The 23,010-nt window shown below is 47.8% G+C and overlaps 1 protein-coding gene across 1 annotated transcript in view; it reads left to right on the plus strand.

The window, feature by feature from the left end:
- Positions 1–23,010, plus strand: part of LOC119385944 (lachesin) — a 356,455-nt gene that overhangs the window by 37,328 nt on the left and 296,117 nt on the right. The window contains exon 4 of the mRNA XM_049414168.1: positions 15,763–15,967. Within this exon, the coding sequence (XP_049270125.1) occupies positions 15,763–15,967 (205 nt within the window). The remainder of the gene's footprint in view (positions 1–15,762; positions 15,968–23,010) is intronic.

Below are 23,010 nucleotides of genomic sequence, written 5' to 3' on the forward strand. Positions count from 1 at the left end.
GCTTCCATCGAAACTGCGGCCGCCGCGGCCGGAATTCGATCCCGCGACCTTCGAGGCCGGGGGAAGATCAATACATCGACTGAGAAGAAAACGAAGAAGATTGCTTTCGCCTTCGGGTCGTCCTAGGCGAATGCATAAGGAAACCTGTGACTTTTTTTTAAAAGCTCGTATATTTAAAACGATGTTGCTTAGTACCAGATTTTATTCCCTCATTGAGGTATTCATTTCGGATGGCAAGAAAACACATGGCCATTAGCTCGACCAGCGCCTCCTCTATTTTTCTGTGCCTGGGCGAAGGAGCGGAGCGCAATGAGAACCGACCGTCTGCGTTAGTGCGGCTTTTAGCCGCCGGGCGCCGCCACCGTAGTAGACCAGCCGTCGCGTCGTCGCTCGCGGTAACGAATGCCGTGGCTGCATTCGAAGCTGCTATATGGTTCAGTTTTCGGCTGTATTCGCGTTGTTTAAAGTATAATGAAAACTTGTAAACTGGAATCATGAAGCACTTGTCGTTCTGGGCAACCAGCCCATTTCGAAGGCATGTGTCTTTCGCGGCTATTTGATCGAGACGCTCGCGCGTCGTCTGCTAGCCCGATTCCAGAGAGCGCTTGCCAGTGATGCGCGGAAAATTGTTTTGTCACCGTTACGTTCGCTTGACTGAGAGTCGGTTATTGACTGTCTGAAAGTCGATTTTCGAAAGCAGCATTTGCCAAGAGCTAATACTGAAACCTTGGGTGCTTAAAGTTCCCCAAAGGTTTCACAGCGCATACAACGAGGACGAGCAAAGAAGAGACACACTCAGCGCTGTGTGTGTCTCTTCTTTGCTCGTCCTCGTTGTATGCGCTGTGAAACCTTTGGATTATGCTGCACCAACTAGCCCAACGCTCAACCTTAGTAAACTAAAGTTCCCCGATGCGTGCTACTGTCTACTGGTGTAGCACACTATACGCAAGCTATGAGTTCATGCGCTAAATAGCATGAAATTTCATTAAGCTGCTTCCAGTGACAATGTACGTCGGTTGTTTCGCCGGTAGCGCATGTAGTGTCCATGGGCTCCGATTCTTCAGCTTCGGGACCTAATGTCAGCGCTGCATGCACATGGCGGCGATCGCGAGGCAGCGTTGCTACTGGTACTACATGCATTCGTTCACTGTTCGGACGCAACACGGTCACGTTTTGGATATTTGCCATGCTTGATTCAGTTGTTACCTTGGGCTGCAAACGTGAAGCGTACTCTGCAAAGAGTGACGCTACTGCATCTTTCGTAAGCCGCCGCTTCTTATATTCTATGAAATCTTCGCGTCGTAAACGACGGCTGCATATTCTAGTGTAGTTTGAAGATGTCATCATCATCAGCCTGTCTACGCCCACTGCAGGGCAAAGGCCTCTCCCATGTTCCGCCAATCAACCCGGTCCTGTGCTTTCTGTTGCCACGTTATACCTACAAACTTCTTAATCTCATCTACCCACCTAATTTTCTGTCTTCCCCTTACGCGTTTGCCCTCTCTTGGAATCCAGTCAGTTACCCTTAATGACCACCGGTTATCCTGCCGACGTGCTACGTGCCCGGCCCATATCCATTTCTTCTTCTTAATTTCAACTATGATATCCTTAACCCCCGTTTGTTCCCTGACCCACTCTGCTCTCTTCTTGTCTCTTAAGGTTACACCTATCATTTTCCTTTCCATCGCTCGCTGCGTCGTCCTCAATTTAAGTTGAACCCTCTTTGTAAGTCTCCAGGTTTCTGCTCCGTATGTAAGTACCGGTAAGATGTATTACGGTTTGATGTATTACGGTAAGATGTACGGTTTGAAGATGTATTAGGAGACCAATTATCCCGCCTAATTACTGCAAGCCACCTCTACCGAACACCAGCGGCAGCTGGAATTTCATGGAACGACAGCCGAACAGTGTATTAAGGCGAAAGCCTTAGATGCCTCATCAAACGCGAAAATTGACCGTCGACGGCGTCAGCACGAGTGATGCAAAAAATAATTACGTGATGACATCATCATATGACGTCACAGGTCATAAAATTTTGTGACGTCGTCCTGACGCCACATAACGTAACGTCGTCATATTACATCTTCGCTCGGTCAAAATGGGTAGATCACGGAGGCAGTGCATGCCTCTGCTGATGTGCACAAAGCTTGCACTGCCTCCGATCCTTGAGGCTGTAAGAAAACCACGTTAGGCGCAGAAATATCTCGGAGGGAGGCAGGGAATGTTCAATACATTGACTAGCAGAAAAAGAAGCTGGCTTTCGCCTTTCAGTCATCTTAGATGAATGCACAAGGGACCCTGTGAGATTTTTTTTCTTTATCAATAAAGGGAAATAAAAAAAAGACAATCGTGATTTCTTTCAGTTCCATTTACAGAGTGGAACACAACAGTATGACATACCAAGGCATTGGGGCGGTTGCAATATCCTGAAATAGGAAATAAAACGCGAATATTATCAAACTCGAGTGCAAGTATCGAACCGGCAGCACGGCCTGACAGTCTGCCTGCGGAATACTTACAGCGGGGATGGAAAGACACGCGAACATGCGGCATCTGCATTCTTTGCTGTTTCGCATCTATTTTCAAGGATGATTGATGAGAACACGACGTCATCCATGACACAATAAATGACCATCTAGCATCTTTTTATTGCCACCACGGTTAGAGCGTGATAAAAAACAGGGTGCAGCTATGTTCGCGTTTCTTTCCATACCCCTGTACCTGTGAAAGCCTGCAAGAAGCACAAATGCAATTAAACTCGGATGCAAACACGAATTCGTGAGCTTCGTGATACGCGCGGCCGTTCAGCGCCAGCTTCCCGTAGTCTACTTGCACAGTGCCACCACGCGGCAGCGGCGAGGGGAGCGCCCGAGGAGAGCGTTCGCCCAGGCACTGAAAAATAGAGGAGGCACTGGCTCGACCTATTCGCTTTGCCCAATGGGCGTATTTACAGGAGAGAATGGCATTTGCCATTCCCTCCTGAATTTTGTTCCGAAGCCGATGTTGCGTCGCCCACACCCACATAATGTGCCTCAACCAACTTGCCCTGCAGTGGCTTTGTGGCGAAATAAGCCAGCATTTGTTGCTGTACCACGGCCGGTGCATACAACGCACAGCTGTACACTTGGTTGCTTTAGAACGTCTGATAAAATCCGGTCGGGTTGGGACGAATGTTTGTGGAAAAGAACACTGACGCGCCCCAAAATGATCAAAATAACATTTTAAAACAAACTGAGATTCGTTGGGAACTCAGAGGTGTTCTCACGACTAAAAGAAATTTGGTTTAGTTCGTTTGCACAGATTGGCTTTTTTTTTCACACAAATTACGAACTTTGAGAGCAAATGACGGAAGTATTATCCAGATGTACGCACGTTATATTTGTTTATGTATATGTTCTATATTTGATTCGATAGTCAGGGTTCGTTTTCTTATGTATTTGGATTATATTAGGCAATCCTACGGTTCGAGCACCTTTAATATTACGATGACTCTCCTCGCCTTTTCGTAGTAAACGTGCATAAAGTGTGTTTATATAAATAATACAAGATTTAATTGGTATTATTAGTTTAACTAAGGAAGGCGTTTTAAGCTTCCTTGCCAAAAATGTCTGTTTTCACACACACACACACACACAGAAGCACGCACGCAGGCACGCGCTCTCACTCACTCACTCACTCACTCACTCACTCACTCACTCACTCACTCACTCACTCACTCACTCACTCACTCACTCACTCACTCACTCACTCACTCACTCACTCACTCACTCACTCACTCACTCACTCACTCACTCACTCACTCACTCACTCACTCACTCACTCACTCACTCACTCACTCACGCACGCGCGCGCGCGCTCACACGCACCGCACACACATGCACACACATGAACACACGAAACTAGTGAACTACCGTTTAATTTGACGAAATCAGTCTATTAAACGCGTAAGCGATTCAGCGAGAAAACCGTGTCGGTCCGTCTGTCACGTAAGACGGATATCTATGAAGAAACAAATGCGTCAAATAAACTTTCTTCGTGGTGCTCGGTTTCGAACTTGGAGACCCGCTCTCCAAACCCGCTTTCGATCTCCCTCTATTGATTTTTTTTTTATTGTGCGCCAAACAACCACGCTTGCATAGCGTGAATATATCTGAACCATATGAACGCGATGTACCAACGATACGAGACAAATTTTAAAGAAGGACACTTTCTGTTAGAGCTTTGTTAAAATATTTCGTGATAGTGGACTAACAAGCCTTCTGTAGCAGATGTAAGAGACACATGGAGTATTATACACGGGAAGAAAATTCTTACTTGGCAACGTTTGAATGCCAAACGCGCTTCTAGGCGATCACGTAATGCGCCTTCCCTTGGACCATTCCAGACGGTGACGAAGGGTTAGAAAGAACACGCACAACAAAGTTCCTGAAATGGGCCACAAACGTAGAGCTGCCTACAAAGCTCCTTCCTCAGCTCCTTTAGGCAACGCTAAGGAGATAACACGCGAAAGCCTGTCTCCCACGAGACTCTCATTCAATAAATTGCAGGTTCTCAGTCGATTGCGTCCCACACATGACCACAATGATGACGTCATGTGTCACTGAGGTCACGCGATTTTTGTTACCGTTTGTGTTTATGTCACCGCCGGTCGCCATCGATGGACACACTGTAATTCATTTTGTTCATTCACTTCAGTATCGAATGCATGACCAGGATTTGGGGACATGTGCACGTATAGCACCATCTCGAGTCGGGGACAGCGATGGCCTGTCGTGACTGAATGGGAAATAGACGACAAAAAAATCATACCTGACGAATAGAGCTAGTACCAACAACGACCCCCGGTTCCATACAGCAGAGACTTGTTTGACCTTTCTGGTAAAATTACAGTGTCGCACTACAAACCGCGTGGCTTCCCAGAGTGCTTATTTTACAATGGGGCCCCACGAGTTTCTAATGGGTGGCGTTCAATTTTCCTGAGAAGCCCCACGCCTGATACTGCAATTTTACCAGAATGTCCCAGTGGGTCTCTGCTGCATATAACATGGATTCCTTTTTGGTAACTAGCTTTTTTCATCAGATATGATTTTTTTTTCGCCTATCTCCCATTCCACACGGACAAAGGAAGGCAAAGCCATGTCACCATGTCGCATTTTCCTTCCTTTGTCCGTGTCAAGAGTAGCGCTGTTACCGTGAGTGCGAAGGAACGCCGGCGTCGAGGCACCCTGATCGAATCGGACTCGTTGCAGCACCTGACTGATCAGATCTCAACGAAGGAGGATTTAATATATAGTTTAAAAATCTTCCTCGATCTCAACCGCGGTCTTCTTTCTACCTGGCTTCGGCAGCCTACGAAACACAAAGCTCACCTAAGCAGTACACCAAGGCACACAAACGCCGAAAATGAATACGTTAAGACGCTCTTTCCCTGTGCTTCTTCGTCCATCTTTCGGTGTTTCAGGCGTCTAGTTTTTTCCCTCATTACGATGAGCCAACTAGCCCAGCAACAAGTACTTCTATACGTTAAGGGTTGGAATGGGTTAAACTGCGGGTTGTATATGATGGAATAGACATTAAGTTATGTCATAACTTAAAATACGCTAAAGGACCGCGAATATCTACAATCTCGAGGTCACATCCCCCTCGCCGCAAGCTCTCTCCATTCCGTTGCGCCGGCTGTGCGGCGGGTTACGCAGCGTTCGCCTCAAGTGCTTCGTAGGACAGGGCTCGCGTAGGGTGCACTTGCTCCGGCGCTTGCCAGGTGTCACGCGTCTCACCCATCTTTCTCACCCATATTAGAGCGCGTACCTACTTACGCTATTAGTTGCTTGTCTGCGTGTGCCGTAGTACAGTTAAGAGGCAACACCCTCTGATTGTGTTGGAAGAGGGGTCGTGGGCCGAATTTTCGACAGGGTGTTGAGCGGGCTCACTGGCGTCGAACGCGTGACACCGCCGATGTTGGGCGCAAGCGTTGGTCACAGATAGAGTTGCTGTATAGAGTTGCGCATAGGTCCGCCTAGCAACCACAGATATGGGGCGAAGCCGCAGTCTTTTGCAGGCTACATGCCCAGTGTGTCACCGATTGACATTACTGTCGTGTTGCCGACCTACGAGAAACTTGACTGGTGATGACTAGTGTCAATCCACTTGGCTGCAGCCACGGCGTAGCGAAATACAAAAAGTCGGTCGAGCATAAGCTTCGCAATGCTCGGTTGCTAGCGGCATTTGGAAGACCGACGCGTAACTCTGCTACCTAAAGGTAGCATACAGTAACTCCAGTCACAGACGCTACGTTGATCTCGACGGTCGTGAAAATCGGTGCGCAGCAGTGTAAGTACCCTTCGTTCCTTCGCGTCGCGTCTCCCCTCTAGCACTGCTATGCACCAGGTTTCGACAGTTGTGACAAACGCTACACCAACGCCTCCTCTTTGGCTACACAAACACTGCATCGTCACAAATGCTACATCGTCACAAACTATACAAACGATACAAACCGCTACAACGTGGTAGCCAGAGACGCGTTGACTACAAAGTTGAGCGTCCGCTTCCAATGCGGTAGGTACCGGGTTCGATTCCCCGGTGTTGACCAGAAACCCACCTGTTTTTCCTAAAGGATAGAGGAGTACGCCGACCTGGCACTCGGTTGTTCAAGGTTACTCATTTCTAAAATTGTCCCCATAAGATTCTGTAATCTTATGCCCCAGAGCATTAGGCCCCTGGGCGCACCTTAACTCACTGCAGCCTTGGTGAAATAGTCGAGCATCCGCCGCTTCTGTGGGAGGCAGAGAGTTGCTGCCGCCGGGTAGCTACTGGTGAATTAGGTACAAGCGCACTTCCGGCCTGGTGCTCGGCAGAGCGAAGTATATAGTCGCTTGGAAGGGCGCCCACCCTGTGGGAAATGGACGGCATGAGACCACCAGACCTAAAAATAAGGTCAATCTCTCTTTTCTTCCTTTACTACATTGTCGCAACCCGATGCGCAGCACCAAGTTGCGACAATGTAGCGTTTGTGACCACGGGTAACCAGTGGCTTCACCAGGCCCGCTGCCGCTTTTTTTTTGTTATTGTTGGGGTTTTACGTTCAAAAACCATGATATGAGCATGAATGACACCATAGTGGGGGGGCTCCGGAAATTTGGACCACTTAAAGTTCTTTAACGTGCACCTTAATTTAAGTACACGGGGGTCTAGCATTTCCGCCTTCATCGAAAATGCGGACGCCGCCGCCAGGATTCGATCCCGCAATCTGTGGGTCATCATTCGAGCCCCACAACCACTAGACCAGCGTAGCAGGTCCAAGTTACACCTCCTTGAGCGGGTCCGGGATGGTCAAGACTACTCACACCCCCCCACTCCATAGCTTAACATGTCAAATAAAAGCAATGATACAACACAGAAATACTTCGAAAAGACTTGCAGAACATAGAAGTACTGAGAAAGACTTGCAAGAAACATAGAAGCCTGACGAGGGGGGCATCGGCTTCGCTGTTTCGACGGCTTTCACGGAGTGGGGCTGGCTGCATTTTTTTTTTACTTCATGACTTGGAAGCTATGGAAAAGCGTAGGCGTAATTCACAACTTCGGAGGAATTTGTTGCCGCAACAATATAGCCTATCTATCTCTAGTGTAGTGTATTTACACTGGCCACAATTGCTTCTTAAGATCAAATTCACTTCTTTGAGTACTTGTCCATAAATCTTAACAATTCGCACCTATTTAATTTTATTTTAATGTGACAACCACTCTGTTTAACTAAACAATGCAATGGCTTCATATCGACCATATTGTATATGATAAGCTTTACTAAGCGAGCAAATACCGCATACTCGATGATTTATTCTGAGCTCTCGGGCGCTGCTGCTGTCGTACCCGAATGTAATGTTCTGCTGTGGCCACTCGTCGGTTTCCGGCTTGCTGTTAAAGTGTAAAGTACACCAGCAAATGAGACGATCCCTGGTGTATCAGCTCTCGAAAAGCGGCGAACCACTATCATTAAGTATTAGGATATCAGTTTTCGTCGGGCAGGAGGAGGTAATCCGTGCTGCATCGTAGTTAACTGACCTCATGCGCAACTTGTAATCTTTCGCGATACGTCGCAGCCTGCGTTAACTTTTATTTAGCATACACGCGCCAGCTATCTACCTAATGCCACGCAAAAATTTTCTCGGTCCACTACGCATCGAACGGACAAAAGCGCAGAGCCGCGCAAAACTGCGCATTAGGCGCAGCGTTATGTATGCCTGCCCAATGCTCCAACACGCGTATTAACGACGCAGGTAATATTACCCGGCGAAAATTTGTGAGAAATTTATATCTGGCTTCAGAAAAGGTTGCGTCACCGCACATCGTAACAGCGGCACCGTCAATAAAGAAGAACCGTTATGATCGGAAATTAAACCACAGTTACTTGATACTCGCTCCCCGATGCACCGTCACGATATGAGCACAATGGGACTCATGGGACATGGTGGGCAGACGCAAGTTCTAGAGGCGAGGTGTTCTGAAAGGCTGACCTTTAAACTAACAAAATGGAAGACCTTCGAAAGTGCGCGAACGTGCCCTTGAAAAGGCGACGTATTGCTTTAGCTGCGGAGCGAGTGCTCATAAGTGTTCACAATACGTTCCACTTTCTTCATCTTCGTGTCAATAACAAAAAAAAAAAACCATTGATATCTCTTTCTTCCCAGGTTAACAAGACATCGAATTTACATGCCTTAGAGAGCACACGAACGTGCAGATTAAAATGCGAGGCATTGCATCAACTATAGTGTGTTGAGTGTTCAAGCAATCGTAAGCATCGTCCAACCCCTTAGAGTCGGACCTGCCTTTTCCGAGTAAGCAAGCCTGCAATAAACACATAGGTATAGGAGATAGAGGGAGCAAGACAAAGAAATCTATGTCACCGAGAATGGCACTCCATAAGAAACGGGTGCGTGGCAGCTTGTCCAAATCGAGTTCGACTCGACGCGAGTGACTGACTTTTCCCGCGGGCCGGTTACAACAAACGCGCCCGTTTGCCGTAAAATTACGTACCCCTTTCGTCGGACCTCTCGACGCAAGGACTCTCTGATCTCACACTCTGTATCGAAAACAAAACTTTGGTGCGTCGATTACAGCCCTCGAACGTGCCGCAATAACAAGATCGTGTGGGCATGTAAAGATTATAAAGCAAGAACGAGAGCGAGAGACAGATGGAGCCAAAGAGGCCTCTCCATGATATAGAATCTTCAGCGAGCGAGATTACTAATCAGGCCCGACTTCCCGACGGTGTCTTTATCTTTTACTTCTTTTCTTTTTGCGTTCCTGCTTCTCCCGTGTCCGTTATTTCCTTCGCGCCGTGTCTGGAGCCTGACGTTGTTGGCTCTTGTCGTCCGACTGCGCTCTCGTTAATTAAGAATCGCGACTAATTCAGCCCCAGCGTTGTCGGACCGGCAGAAGTCCGTGAGGCTCTCTTTTATTTTCTTCGGCTGCCGTAAAAGAACTTTACCATTGTACTTTAATTTTCTTTGTTTTTTTCTTTTTTGTTATCTTCAGCGGTCGGGAAACTGATATCGGATAGCGGGAAGATGTCCCGCTGTTTGTCGTTTTTTGTAGCTTACCGGTGATTCAAGTACGTCCACCAGAAACTTTTCTATCGCTGTTCCTTCGGCTCAACTTTTTGTGTTGGCTCCTTCGTGGTGTGCAACCTAGGCTTAAGCGTCGCTTCGAATGCAGCCGAATTAGCATTTCCCAACTGGCTTAATTGTTCTTTCTCTTTGCACGTGCGCGCAAGTCATTCGGCGGCTGGGTTTACATAGAAAGAGGCCCCGCTCTATTTGAAGAAAGTTTAATTATCTCGAGCGACGCGTCACTGTGGTGTCTTTTCCGTGCAGAGAAGCGGGGGGAGTACGGTTGGACAGCGAGTGAATGAGCCGCGTCCAGTCTTGGCAGGGAACTGGATATAATGATTTTAGACAAGTGAAACGGGCGCGTCTAATGCTCAGATACCTACCGTTATTGGCGCAATTATTCAGTTCTTCATGGAAAACCATACGAGGAGTAATTCCCGTGATGCGATGAAGGATACAAGAGATTCAGAAGCAGGGGCGTAGCCAGAAATTTTTTCGGGGGGGGGGGAGGCAACTCCTTGATTTCAAGTGGGGGCCGGGCAGGCAGATGTGGTCAAGTGTCATTTTGGGCTCTGTATGCCATAGCAAAAAAAATATTTCGGGGGGGGGGGGGCAAGGGCCCGGTGTGCCGCCCCCCCCCCCCTGTCACGTCACTGCTCAGAAGTGCTATGCTATAAAACGATCACTACGGCATTTAAGAACACGCTCTGTCTTAGCTGTGCTTTTTATGCTTGTTTGTGCCTGCTTGTGACTACACTGTTGTCATAACAGTCCTTGAAAGACAGAATAGGGGTGTCAAGGGGTTTTGCCGCAGGCCCTAAAACTCTATTTAAGGGCCATTATGGAAGAACTCGGCGAGCTTTATAGTAGGAACACGACAACTGTCTCGTTTTCACATGTGTAATATTTAGTTGGAACACCCCCTAAACTTGGTTCAGTGCTGGCAGTCATGTTCTCAGAAGCGTCAAAAACACAAATGAGACTACGGATGTGTAGATGACGTTAAGCCATTCACTCAGGAGCCAGGGCTGTACTAGGTCATCTAAACATAGGGTATGCGCCAGCTGAATTATGTGGCAGCGCTCTGGGCCACCGAAATCTCGAATGTAGACGAGCTGATTACCATTTCGTTATTAGATAAGTGTGCGATGTCTTATGCGTAGCATTCACCGATTCTATCCAATCAATACCCGAAAGCATAGCGTTTGTATCCAATTAAATGATAATGTGTTATTTCATAGGCGTGTACGGGCTCGCATGCTGTACTAGCAGATTCAGGTCTGTCTGATCGTGCTGTAAATTTGCACGTACCGCCAAAGCAGACTACAATAAGGATGACCTCGACAAACGTTTTTCTAAGCTTCACCGAATCGCAGTAGCAAATCATAAACGGAGTGATTCCGCAGCATAAACACCCAGGTCACTGCGAAGTGGGTGGTTCAAAATAACGACCTTTTCGCGGAGCCCACCGCTCTGCAATGTGACCGCGCGCTGCACCACGTCGTTAATTCTTTTTCCGACTCCGGCTCGTAGATAGGCGTACAAGGAGCTAGGGCAGCGTTTAGCGATGCACAACGCCACCGACAGCGACGACGGTGGGCACGGTATACCCCGTAATTGGAGCCTTCCTCGGCGCTCATGAATTATTCCCGCCAGGAACGGCCATTAACACCGCCAGCCATCTTGATTGTTTCTCGCGGCCGTTTGGTTTTCGTTTCTTCCTTTTCTATCGTCGACCCTTACTCAATCCGACCACGACGTCACCCGTCAAATGTATGTGTCATGCTCCACCTACACATGGCGTCTCGCTAAAACCGGGCAGCACAGTGGAAACTGCGGGTGGCCAAGACGGGAAGTCGCCCGTGCGCGCGTACGGTAAGGTATTGCGCCACCAGCTTACAGCTGTTACTGAACGCGTACTTGTCACCGTTGTGTGAACTTAGGAAAAGGTTGCTTACTTTGTGGTGGAAAGTCGCTGATGTGAGACTGTCGTGAAATACAACTTACGCCGAGATACGTACATAGCAAGGATCTGTGCGTTTATCTCCTATCTACTGGAGAAGCAGTTGTCATGGTTAACGTCTGGGCGCTGTCGTCATGCCTGGAGCAAATGGTTGCACAACACCAACAGACCCTGTTCGCGAGTCGCCCTCTTTGCTCTCCAGTGTTACACTTCGTAGGACATCTAGAGAACACTCTAAGAATGTCTACATTTCGTCGCAAACCATCTGTGCTATCAAAGGTATCACTGTGGGAGGATCAGGATTGTTTTAACGTGCACGCCAATAAGAAAACTTGAGTGCATGTTTTAAGTTGCGTACATCTTCGAGAGTAGCTGCCGCAACCGGGTATCGAGCTCGCACCTTTATGTTAGTCAGAAGAGGAGCGCGTAACTATTGATCAATCGCAGCCTCTCGTTCCTTGGCGTTTATAGGGGATGCTATATGACTTCAATCACGGTGCGTTACTCAACCAAGGCTATGTATCTAACGCACGAGAGCGTGGGGGGGGGGGGGGGGGGGGGGGAGGAAGAGGGGGAGAGAGAGAGTGGAGTTAGCACGGTGCATGCCATCGCATCTTTCACCAAATACTGCAGTCGAATGTGAGAATGCCGGCGAGGCTGACGTCTTCAATTGCCATTATAGCCAACATTCGCCTTTTCTTTCTCTGTTAAGGAATCAAAGAGCACATCGGTAAAGCCCTAAAGCCCTCCGTGCCTCTTGTACTTCGGACATACGTGTTTTCCTTCATAGGCGGCAACATGAACATCAGTACTGATGATGTTAGGCGCGCTAATCATATGGTACACTATGCGCGGATGTTATTCGGCGAATGTGAGCTCACACAGCGGCATTTCTAATTGTCTGAGCCCGCGCTGCGGCCTTCGTCTGGCTGCACGGTACTGTAGAGAGTCAGTGCGTTAAGCCTATGCAGCACTTCTGCGCACTGTGGTCGGTGCGTTGCCGAGTATAAATATGCAGAGCAAGCATCTTTGCCCACACATTAGGCACTCCGCTGCATATAAGGAGGGTCAACGTGAATGCATGCTTGCACGGATCGCGTGTATTTTTCCCCGCCTAAAACATGTTCCCGCGCACTACATTGAATTCCGTTGTTGTCACGGAGCGCTCGTTGCGGCAAGCGTTTAGATATTCCATCGCAATATAGCATATTACAGCTAAGCGCGTAACTTTTTATAGTCTATATGTAATGCGAATAAGACAACTCTGCTGAGATGTTGGCTACGCTCTGCTTTAAGGCAACTTCATACCTTCTTTCGTGAGATTTATTGAAAGGTTTGGAATTCTAAAGCGTTATTTAGAAATCGCTGGCGTTAAATAATATAAATGTACTCGGAGAAAGTAGAAAACCCAAAGCGTGGGCAGACAACTATGCGATAATCAGAACTTACCGAATGAAAATAGTGCACAGCGCCAAGTAATTTATACCATCTAATTACCAAAGAACTTAATGAATTAAACCAAAAATGTTTCTTTGTTTAATTTCTAAGACTGTGGCAGTCGAAATTAACTTCAATATCCGCATTCCTATACAATTTCACCCTCCTTTTTTGTTTAAACGCTTACGTTTTCTTACTGTATTTAAGCGTTCCAGTTTAAGTTCTTTCCACTCTTCACAAAACAATAATAAACCGTGTATTTATATCGAGCAGTCATATTGGTTGTCTTACTAGCAGTTAGCTTCAGGGTTCTTTCTGTTCCCGTAGGCGTAGGGGAACGATGTAAATGGGTTGACAAGGCTGTGCCTGCTTTGAAACCCTACAGTAGCAGCTATATAAAGTCGGAAGATTACAGAAAGTGCAAACACACACAAAAAAAGAAAAAACAGCATTCGCTGGGCTTTCAAGTGCAGTCGTAAAATCTAGTCATCTTTATTAAGTGTAGCAGGAATCTGGCGAATTTCTGCGCTGATTACGATCGACTCCATGGTCTCAGCGTATTCTATAAACCTTGTTGTTATGCAGCCAGCTTGAACAAGTATGCAAAGCTATCATCTCATCGCCAAGAACAATAGGTGACATCTCCTATGACCCCGTAGCCGGCCCGAATATAAAAGTGCGGGTGTTTATAACAACTTATTATTGCCACTTAGGGGCTAAAGTAGGTCATAGGTATTTAAAGTTGCTGTTGTCGTGATATAAAAAGAAAAAAAGAAGCGGTCTAATTAGTGCGTCTAAAATATCTAGAATAAAGACTTCAAGGTCTTATCCTCGCAGACAATTGGTTGCTGAATTAGTTATCTAGATGAACTTGTTCTCATTTTTTCGGCTTAGGTTTTCACGGAAGCATACTGAAATAGTCTGTTGAAATAGCTTCAGCAAAACGGCAACATTAGTGAATAAGTACCTGGCATATAGATCATAAAGGACAAAAACGGGGGATTTTGTATGCTCCTAAGCGCAGCACTTCCTGACGTGACCAGTGCACCCCCTACAAAAAAAAAAAAAACAGTGCACGACAGGTCGAAGCAAAAAGTTACCATACTCAACTTTTTCAAGACGAGAGTCAGAAGGTCAAGCAAGGAGCGCGAGCTTTTGGTTCTCGTACGAAACCGTGCAAGCTCGCAAGACACAAACGGAACGACAGTCGAAACGAGGAGGCGGAATAATATGCGCAAACAGATAGTTATCTACTAAAGAAAAAAAAAAGATGCCGCGCTTCGGTGGACTTGCACGCGCACCATTATTAGAATGCCATCAAATCCACAACGCACCTGGACCGCGCGGTAAGATTCTTGTCCTTTAGCGTGTTTTCTTTTTTTGTTTCATTTTTATTTTTCACCTGGTCGTTCTTCTCTTTTATCCGCTACACTGTGCTTGTCAATCGAACGGCCGCCAGCCTCGACTGCGAAGGAAAAATGGGGCCGCCTTGCAAAAGAGCTGAAATGGCAACAATGGGGTGATCGAGCTAAGGTAACAAGGCACGCTGCGGCGTCCGGCCTGAAGCAAAAGGCGCCGAGCACAAAACGCGCGCAAAAGAAAAGCACGAAAACAAGCGCGACATCAGCAGCAGCAGTAGCAGCCGTAGCGGGGGCCAACGAATGGCCACGCACGCATCCGGTCAGGCACGTCTGCGCCTCGTTGTTGGTCTGACCGTGCGCACAGCGCGCATCGATCCATGCACGCGTCTGCGAAGGCGGCCCACCAGAGGACTTTGCCGGGACCCGTAGGATAAAGCAGAAAGGGCAGCCCGAAAAATAAAGGGTGCAAGATGAAAGGGACGGGTGTGGGCAGCACCAGCACCGGTGGACCTGTGTGTCTTGGCGTGCCGTTGTCCATATATGCGGGCTTCCTCCTATTTACACTTGTCAGGTAAACCTATACGCGCGCCTTGTTTGCGAGAACATAGCTGACCTTTAATTGCTCACTCATTTGTGTACATGTTTGTGAAATCTTGCGTGCTTGACTTCAAACGCAAGCAGGATGAACGCTCGTAGTGAATGAGAAACAGTCTATGACGTTTTATTTTGAAAAGATGTACCGTATATGTGGAATAAAAGTTGTGTAATAATGGATCAGCTGCCTATGACAGGCTGGTTGTCTGACTCATCCGATCCCTGCATATGCAACCTTTATTTCACAGGGTGTCACTATCTGTTGGCTTCCATCGTTATATAAAATTTATATATGTAATTCAAGCTCCAAATCGCTTTTTTTTCTGCGGTTGCCTAGTTGTGAAAGAAAGGAAACGCAAAAGAAGTTAGTTCTTTAGTTCAGCGTCCGCTTTGGTCGGCCCGATTGTTGGCCAGGAAACAAGTATTGCATTGCTCTCAGAAGGAAGACAAGACTCACATTAGTACCTCTGCCAGCACTTCCGAAACGGGAGAAAGTACCGTCGTGAGGAACAAGATTGTCACGCACCATGCCGATATCACCGTAAAGAGAATGACGTCACTTGAACGTACGGTCGCTGAGGATTCCGCGATAGGTACCAAATTTGCGGCCTTTATCATTTAGCCTCTTCTGTAAGGATCAGAATTTTCCCGAGAGATAACTAAAATACAACTTTGATGAGCACTTTATTAGTCTAAGTTTGTTGCTCCCTTAGCACCCCTTCATATACAGGATACGCAAGCTTTTAAAAGAGGAATTGTAGCTTGTTTTAATTACTTTGTTTTACTGCATCGTGCGCAGGTTGCGTGGCTGCGAGTGGAGAGCAAGACTATCCTGACCATCCACAAAAGTGTCATCACGCAGAACTACCGCGTCCACCTGAGTCCCTCGGACCGTACCTGGCTACTGGTCATCGACAGCGTCCAAGAGTCGGACCGCGGGGGCTACATGTGCCAGGTCAACACGGTGCCCATGCACAGTCAAGTCGGATACCTTGATGTGCTCGGTGCGTTCCCATGTCATTCATTCATTCATTCATTCATTCACTTCGTTTTGCAAAAAACATCCTCGGACTGTAATCGTGGTATGCTATGTTGAGTCGATGGCTCTGTCGGTTTGCAGAGCACATTGTTAACTTGCGAAATTGATGAAGGGGTTATTTGAATGATAAGTGCACAGCAGGTTATCTACAAGAAGGACTACACTGGACGTTTTGCAAACCACCCGCCGAGATACTGGGTGAAACGTGTGGACGGTTGCACTTCTGACCCGTACGTTTCGTGGGTAACTAGTTCGGTGTATAGCCGCCCAAATCTTTAACTAGCGTGTGTGAGCGGCGCTTTTTTCTGCGTGTCTTCGCCATATAACTGAGTTAAGTTCCAAAAAGGATGAGGCCAAGTGCATGCCCACAAAGCACATGCGCACAAAACAATTTTCTGCAACTTCGTTCCATCATATCGCGCTGGCGCACAGAAAAGTCGTTGCCGCGCACGTTAGTTAAATGTCTGGGCGGCTGTACTTACTTATTAGCATCGCGCTTCCCGACGCATCCCCGTTTCGCGCACCGGCAGTGATGGTGGTTGCCAACACACACGCAAAATCACCCCCCTTGCGTTGCAGAAAAATTCATTAGACCTGCTTCAATATTTACGGTTCGCTACCTTTCCCCCAATTCTCTGGCCTAAATGGGTTTATAAGCGGACGCAGGATTTGCTTAGAACCACTGAAGAAGAGGCGAAGCTGCCTGTAAAGCGTGGCAGCGGAATTGAAAAAAGTAGTTTTGCCAGATGGGCTTTGTTCAGTCACGTTTTGTCGTAGCCACATGGAAGAGTCGAAGCAACAAATTACTTCGCTTGGGACATATGTGGTTTAAGAGCAGTCTTCTTCGGTAATTTTTGTAGCGTTAGCTACACTTGCCTAGCCGGAGCCGATTTCGCGTGGATCGTCATGAGCCGTGCTACGCATGCGCGAGGATCAGTGATGTCACACAGCTGGCTCACCGGAGCCGGCATCTCACGTGCTCTCCGCCACCGCCGCGCGCGGCTCGCCGCTGCTTGTTGCGCGTTCGGGAGGAGTGGCGTTGTAGCCGCGGCAGACAAACTGGCGCCGGCGCGCGCGCGGACTCCACCGCCGCCGCCAGTCTGCGCTTTCGAGAGAAGTGACGTCGTAGCCTTGGCAGACGTATTGGTGACGTCGTATACACAGTGGCGCCGGCGCGCGCGCAGCTATTCGCCTTCGCTGTGCAGTCGCCGTCTGACACTGTGCTGGAGCCGCTTGATAGCGCCTCTGACTGGCGTTTGCTGGTGGGTAACGCCATGGAGAAGGAGAGCGCAAATGCTGCTCAACGGCGCAGAAGAGCCGAGAAGCTTACCTCATCGGATCCCGAAGTAGTTGCCTGGCAATTAGCGATTCAGCGTACGAACAGAAGAAGGCTAGTAATCCTAGACAATCTGGAAAGCTAAGAATAATCAGCTGAACCTTTGCTACCGCTACGTATATCCTAGCATAGCCGAGCTAAGCCACTGCAATTTTTTTTCTAGCACTTGGCGGAACTGCGTTATCCCACGTGGCGGAACTGCACTTGGCGGAACTGCGTTATCCCACGTGAAATTAAGAACACAGAGAACATCAAAGATGTCGGCACCTACAGCCGCAAAGTTGGCGCAGTTTTACGGAAATCACGACTTATTTAGATATGTCATTGAATAATATGCAGAAACAGGTAGTGCGGTTCTTAAATAGGGCAAAATAATAATAATATAATAATAATAATAATAATAATAATAATAATAATAATAATAATAATAATAATAATAATAATAATAATAATAATAATAATAATAATAATAATAATCAAAGCCGATCACAGGCGTCAACGACGCCAAAATGACGCAGAACTTCGAGCTCGAGAAGCGGAGGCCAAGCATGTGCGTCGCCAAGACAACCCTGACATGAGAGCGACTATACTTGACATGGATGTCCCGCCGGCACTCATCCATTAGCAAGGGCTCTGCTGCAGTCGCATGGCCTCCGAGATGGCAGACGCGCGGCGCGTTTGCCATCTCGGAGGCCATAATGTTTGCTGTTTGTTTGATATGTTTCCGCTAGATGAACATAGTTGTTCATTTTGGAGCTGTTTGTAATTTTGTGTGTGTGTGTGTGTGTGTGTGTGTCTTTAGCATGGTTTTTAGCGGCAATGGCTACACTATCCCGGCCTTTTTCGAAGCATGGCGTCGCGCAAAAAACTTAATTTGATAGCCTCGCTAATGCGCCTACAAATCGCCGAATGGGCTCATTTTCGTCGTGACACCTGCCGAACAAAATGCGTTAAGGAGACTCCTTCCACTACATGGCATTTATGTAGTGATTTTTCCCGAAGCAGCTGCAAGTAACATCGTGGCTTTGTGGTAGGACACCTGCTTGCCACGCAAACGGCCCGCGTTCGATCCTCAATGGAACTGAAAATTTTTATTGTTTATTTTATTTGCATCTTTCTCAATTTTTCGCTCACAAGCGTCGGTAGCGACGCCGACACCGTCGCCGACGCCGGAATTTCTGCGACACGAGCTCTCTAACGCTATCGCGTTAATAATTCTGGAGCTTTACGTGCCAGCCGCAAGATGCCGCTAGCATGGTAGAGTCTCCGCGGGAGCGCGGCAATTAGGGAGTTGTAGAATAGCGCACGCAAAGATAGCGGCCTTTGCGGTCGCCCGCTATTTCTGTCAATTAACGGGTGCTCGCAAGAGGATGGCTTACAACGCATGCGCAGTGGCGACACACGCTCACGCAAAACTTTGCGTACGCTATTCTAAAACTGCCTATTATCCCGTTGCCGCACATTGCTGAGTTTCATCTCCTTGCTGTTTCTTGCGTCTTGATTTAAACCAACCTTTACATTCACTCTAGCGCGAGCCCAGGCACCAGCCGCAATGCTTTGAATGTAGTAAAATTTCGTTTGTGATATGCACGTGGCTCGTAAATTAGCGGAGCACTTACTTACCTGGACGCAACTGAGAATAGCGGTAAGCGATAATCAACGCATATATCACAGGTAGTTCATCGTTAGGTAGTTATCAGTTCGCTCACAAACATAGGCTTCTCCTCCCCGAGATTTTCTCGTTTATACTTTGCCTCGTGCGTCAACCAATGTCACAACAACACTCGCAGATTTTTCTGGCCTAGCCCAGCTGTCTAAATCGGTGTATCTCAATCTGTGGCTGTATAAAAAACGTATGAAACACTTTCTTTCCGCTCCATTCATTAGTTTTTTCTGCACGAAGAAAGCGTGGACGGTGTGAAAGCGATCGTAAATTTATAATAAAAGCAAACAAAAGCAGATACAATAAAGTAATCAATGTTGTCTCTCAATCTTCCCATCTCTACCTTTTTCTCCACTGCGTAGACGAAAGGCTGACGGAGTTATGCGAAATTTCACGATACATTGCGCCTAATCTATCCCCGGTTGTGCAAACAGTAATCTATTCTGCGAAGGTGCGCTTCCCTTGATCGACCACTTTACCGAAGACGACAAACAACCACGAAGCAAGAAAGACGTTCTCTCAAAGCGCTTGAGCACGATCTTGTCACTCGGGCGCTAGTAACGCGGGCCGTCATTTTTAATTTTATGCAAGCTCAGTGCGTAATATACCGGGACCAATAGAAGCAGCTAAGAGGTTTAGCGAGTCAGTTGTCGCTCTAGGGCCCAGACCAAATATTTGCCCGCTTCGCTGAGCTTTTCAGCGCCGGCATATACACAGCGAGGAAAACGTCGTTTTTCTTTTATTTCCTTCTTCTCATCTCATCCGCTGTGTGACCGCGCACGAAAAACTACCACGCTGAAAATGTCATCAAGAAAAGTAAAAGACTGCTTCAAAGCTAGAATCGTTTGAAAGAACGCGCGCGGAGAGAAAAGAAAGGAAGAAGATGACGAAGTGATTAGAAATTTAAACTCGAGAGATCGTCCAAGAGTCAAATTAGCTTAAATTGAATAAGTCTATGGAAGCGTCCTCCCCAGTTGCGCGTACGGTCTTGATATGAGCCGCGTGTCTCTGCAGTGTTTATTACTTCCGCTCCAATTACACCTGCACACGCGGGACTCACCCCTCTCCCTCATCTCTCTCTCTTTCTCTTTCTCTTTACCCTAACCGTCACCCGTCGAGCAGGCGGTCCGTCAAACGGAGCGCGAAACCAAAGACACAGGCTCGGGCTCCAAGCTTGCGGCCGCCGAAGCAGCGCACGTGAAGGAGCTCCACAAAGAAAGAAATATAGGAGCTGCATACACCAATACCGCGCCGCCTTATTCACCTCCCTTTTTTGTTTTATTTCTTCCCGCTACTTCAACTACTCCGAAGGACAAATATAAATCAGTAGCAGCCCACTCTTTGCAAAGAATAAGACGGCGACGAGATAAAGTAGTCCAACTACAAGAAAAACGAAGCACACGTAAACGAGTAAAATAGGGAGATGCTGCTGTTTGCTATACGCGGGAGAAGAAGAGGACCTGAAGCGGCATCGAAAGACAAAGCGGCCATTATACCTCGCGAATCCTTCAAATAAATTCCTCTTTCTCTTTTAGTTCAAATTATTGTGTTCCCGAAAGACGACACCCCACTGTCGTCGTTCCTCCTTCCATTCTCATCTCTCTCTCTCTCTCTGGATCCAAGCCCGCTTTCTCGTTTTCCCTCATCGTATCCCTACAGGTCTCCGCAGGCTTCCCTATACAGTATATATACTCCCTGAAAAAGGAACCAGTAACAGACGCCACCTTCTCCCTTCGCCGATCCACTTATAAGTGGGCGAGGGAGAGGCTGGGGACACGCACCGGAATAAAATTACGTGCAGAGGAAAAAGAAGAAGAAGATCGACTGGCGAACCGTGGCCGAAGCAAGGAGCGCGGGAAGATGTGAATCCCAAATTAGATTGTCTCCTCGTATTTTTATTTCTTTCACCCTCTTGTCTTACCTTATCACTGAGCTTTTTTTTTTTCTTCTTCTGTTCTTGTTGGTGTCGTTCTGCGACGTCTCTTCCCGCGCTGCCTCGCTTGCGTCCCTATTTCGTTTCCTCCCCTGCACCTTGGTCGCCTCCTTCCCCGAGCGCCTTTCCTCCCGCACACGCCTCTCTCGTCAGGGTGTTCGGTTCCGCTCCGCTTGGCCTGGCGTCGTCGCAGCCAGAAACACAAACCCCTTCGCCCTTTTCTCCTCCCTTCGCCTCGCCCCGTATGGCGTGGATGGCACTACCGCACCTTCGAAGGCAACAACTGGAGGAACCACTTCATTGCGGATCCGTAATTTGATTTGGCTAACAAAGATGGCAGCGCCCCTTGCCTCCTCGTTGCCTTATTTCCCTCCGTCCTAACCCCTGTTCCATTCTCTCCCTCCTCCTGCGAGCAACGAACAAACGCTGCCGATCTTGTGTAGAACCGTCTCTATCCCTCTCTCTCCCTCCCTCCCCTGCCGCCCTCTTGGACCCGTTTCTCCATAAGCAATTCCAGCCCCTGTCGGGGCGTTGCTGACGCCTTTTCGGAAACATGAACACGACGGCTGGCTGGCAGACAGGCGGCCAGGCCCGCTAGGCTTTCTCCGTGTTTGTTATAATTCTTTCAACTGGCACGTAGACGATACAAGGCTGGGTGCATTTTCTGTGGAGGTCTCGGGCTTGAAAGCTACACGTGAGACCCTCGCGACTCGTCTACGGTGCGCTCAAGCCATGCCGCCGCGCGGAGCATGCGCTATAAGGTGTCTTGTACCTGCACGCGTGTGTTTTTGGAGAGCACAGTTATACCTAGAGATCATAAAGATAACTACGCGATTTGTCAAACGCTGTCTCCGCCGAGGAACCTATAGAATTGGCGTCTTCGTTGTGCACGGCGAGGTCTGGCGTGGGGGTGTAGAACAGAGCGCCTCTGGAAACGCGGTGGTGGCATTGTGGCTAAACGACCCATTGACATGGTTATGTGGGACATAGCTGATGCGCCCGCTGATCATATCATATTTATGTGACTCCTAGATTTATACAGATGTTTCTAAGCTCTCGATATTCATTCCGTAAATTCACGAAGCGCTAAGAACATTAACGAGGATTCAAAACTTTTTCAAAAACAGTGTTTTGAAAACTAATTTCGCTTCGGTATGGGCCATTGTGCTTCTGGCATTCGTCGTTGGTATTGTGGATTCAAGGAGTGTCCTTGCAGGTACAAGCAGCCCGAGCTAATCTAACCAGCACGTTTAGTACCTTTTATTTCCAAACAAAAAGTTAAGAATGGGGCATCGTTGCAAATTGGAAACGTATTTTTGTATCTTACCTTTTCATTATCCTTTCAAACCCATGTTCACGGCACACCGTCAGACTCAGCCCCTAAGTAACAAACAGAAATCTACTCGTGGACAATGCACCAAGTCTTAATGAGTGATTGACTACGAATAAGCAAGGACTCTTTGAAGCCCAGTTTGTTGACGGCACACTAAAAGATAGAAAAAAAGGCGTGAAAATGGAGAGTTAAAAAAAGATGGAGAATCCGGTTGGCTACCCCACAAATGGAGCGATACTTAGAGCGGCGGAGGAAGCAGGTCTCATTTGCAACAAAGAACAATTATATAATGTCCCGTGCTCGTTTAACGAAGGCGCCACATCAGCCATAATTTCCATAGGATTTCAGAAGCGCTCAAAATATGTCCTCTTCAACAGCGATCAGATGCTTTTAAGTTAGCGCATGCTATGAGTACGCTGCACACTGTGAATAATGCACGCCTTTCCGTCTCTCCCGATTGTTTACACTGCTGACGCAGTGCCCCCGGACATCGTGGGCAGCGAGAGCAGCTCTGACGTGCTGGTTCGCGAGGGTTCCAACGTGACGCTGTCTTGCCGAGCCAAGGGCTACCCGGCGCCCCGCATCACCTGGCGACGGGAGGACGGGACACCCATCGCAGTCGGAAACTGGCAGGAGCAGCTGGGGTCGACCGCCACCGACAGTAAGTAACGATTGATTGATTGATTGATTGATTTATTGATTGATTGATTGAGTTTATTTATTTATTTATTTATTTATTTATT

The sequence above is a fragment of the Rhipicephalus sanguineus genome, chromosome 3, assembly GCF_013339695.2.
Source record: "Rhipicephalus sanguineus isolate Rsan-2018 chromosome 3, BIME_Rsan_1.4, whole genome shotgun sequence".
Classification (NCBI taxonomy): Eukaryota; Metazoa; Arthropoda; class Arachnida; order Ixodida; family Ixodidae; genus Rhipicephalus; species Rhipicephalus sanguineus.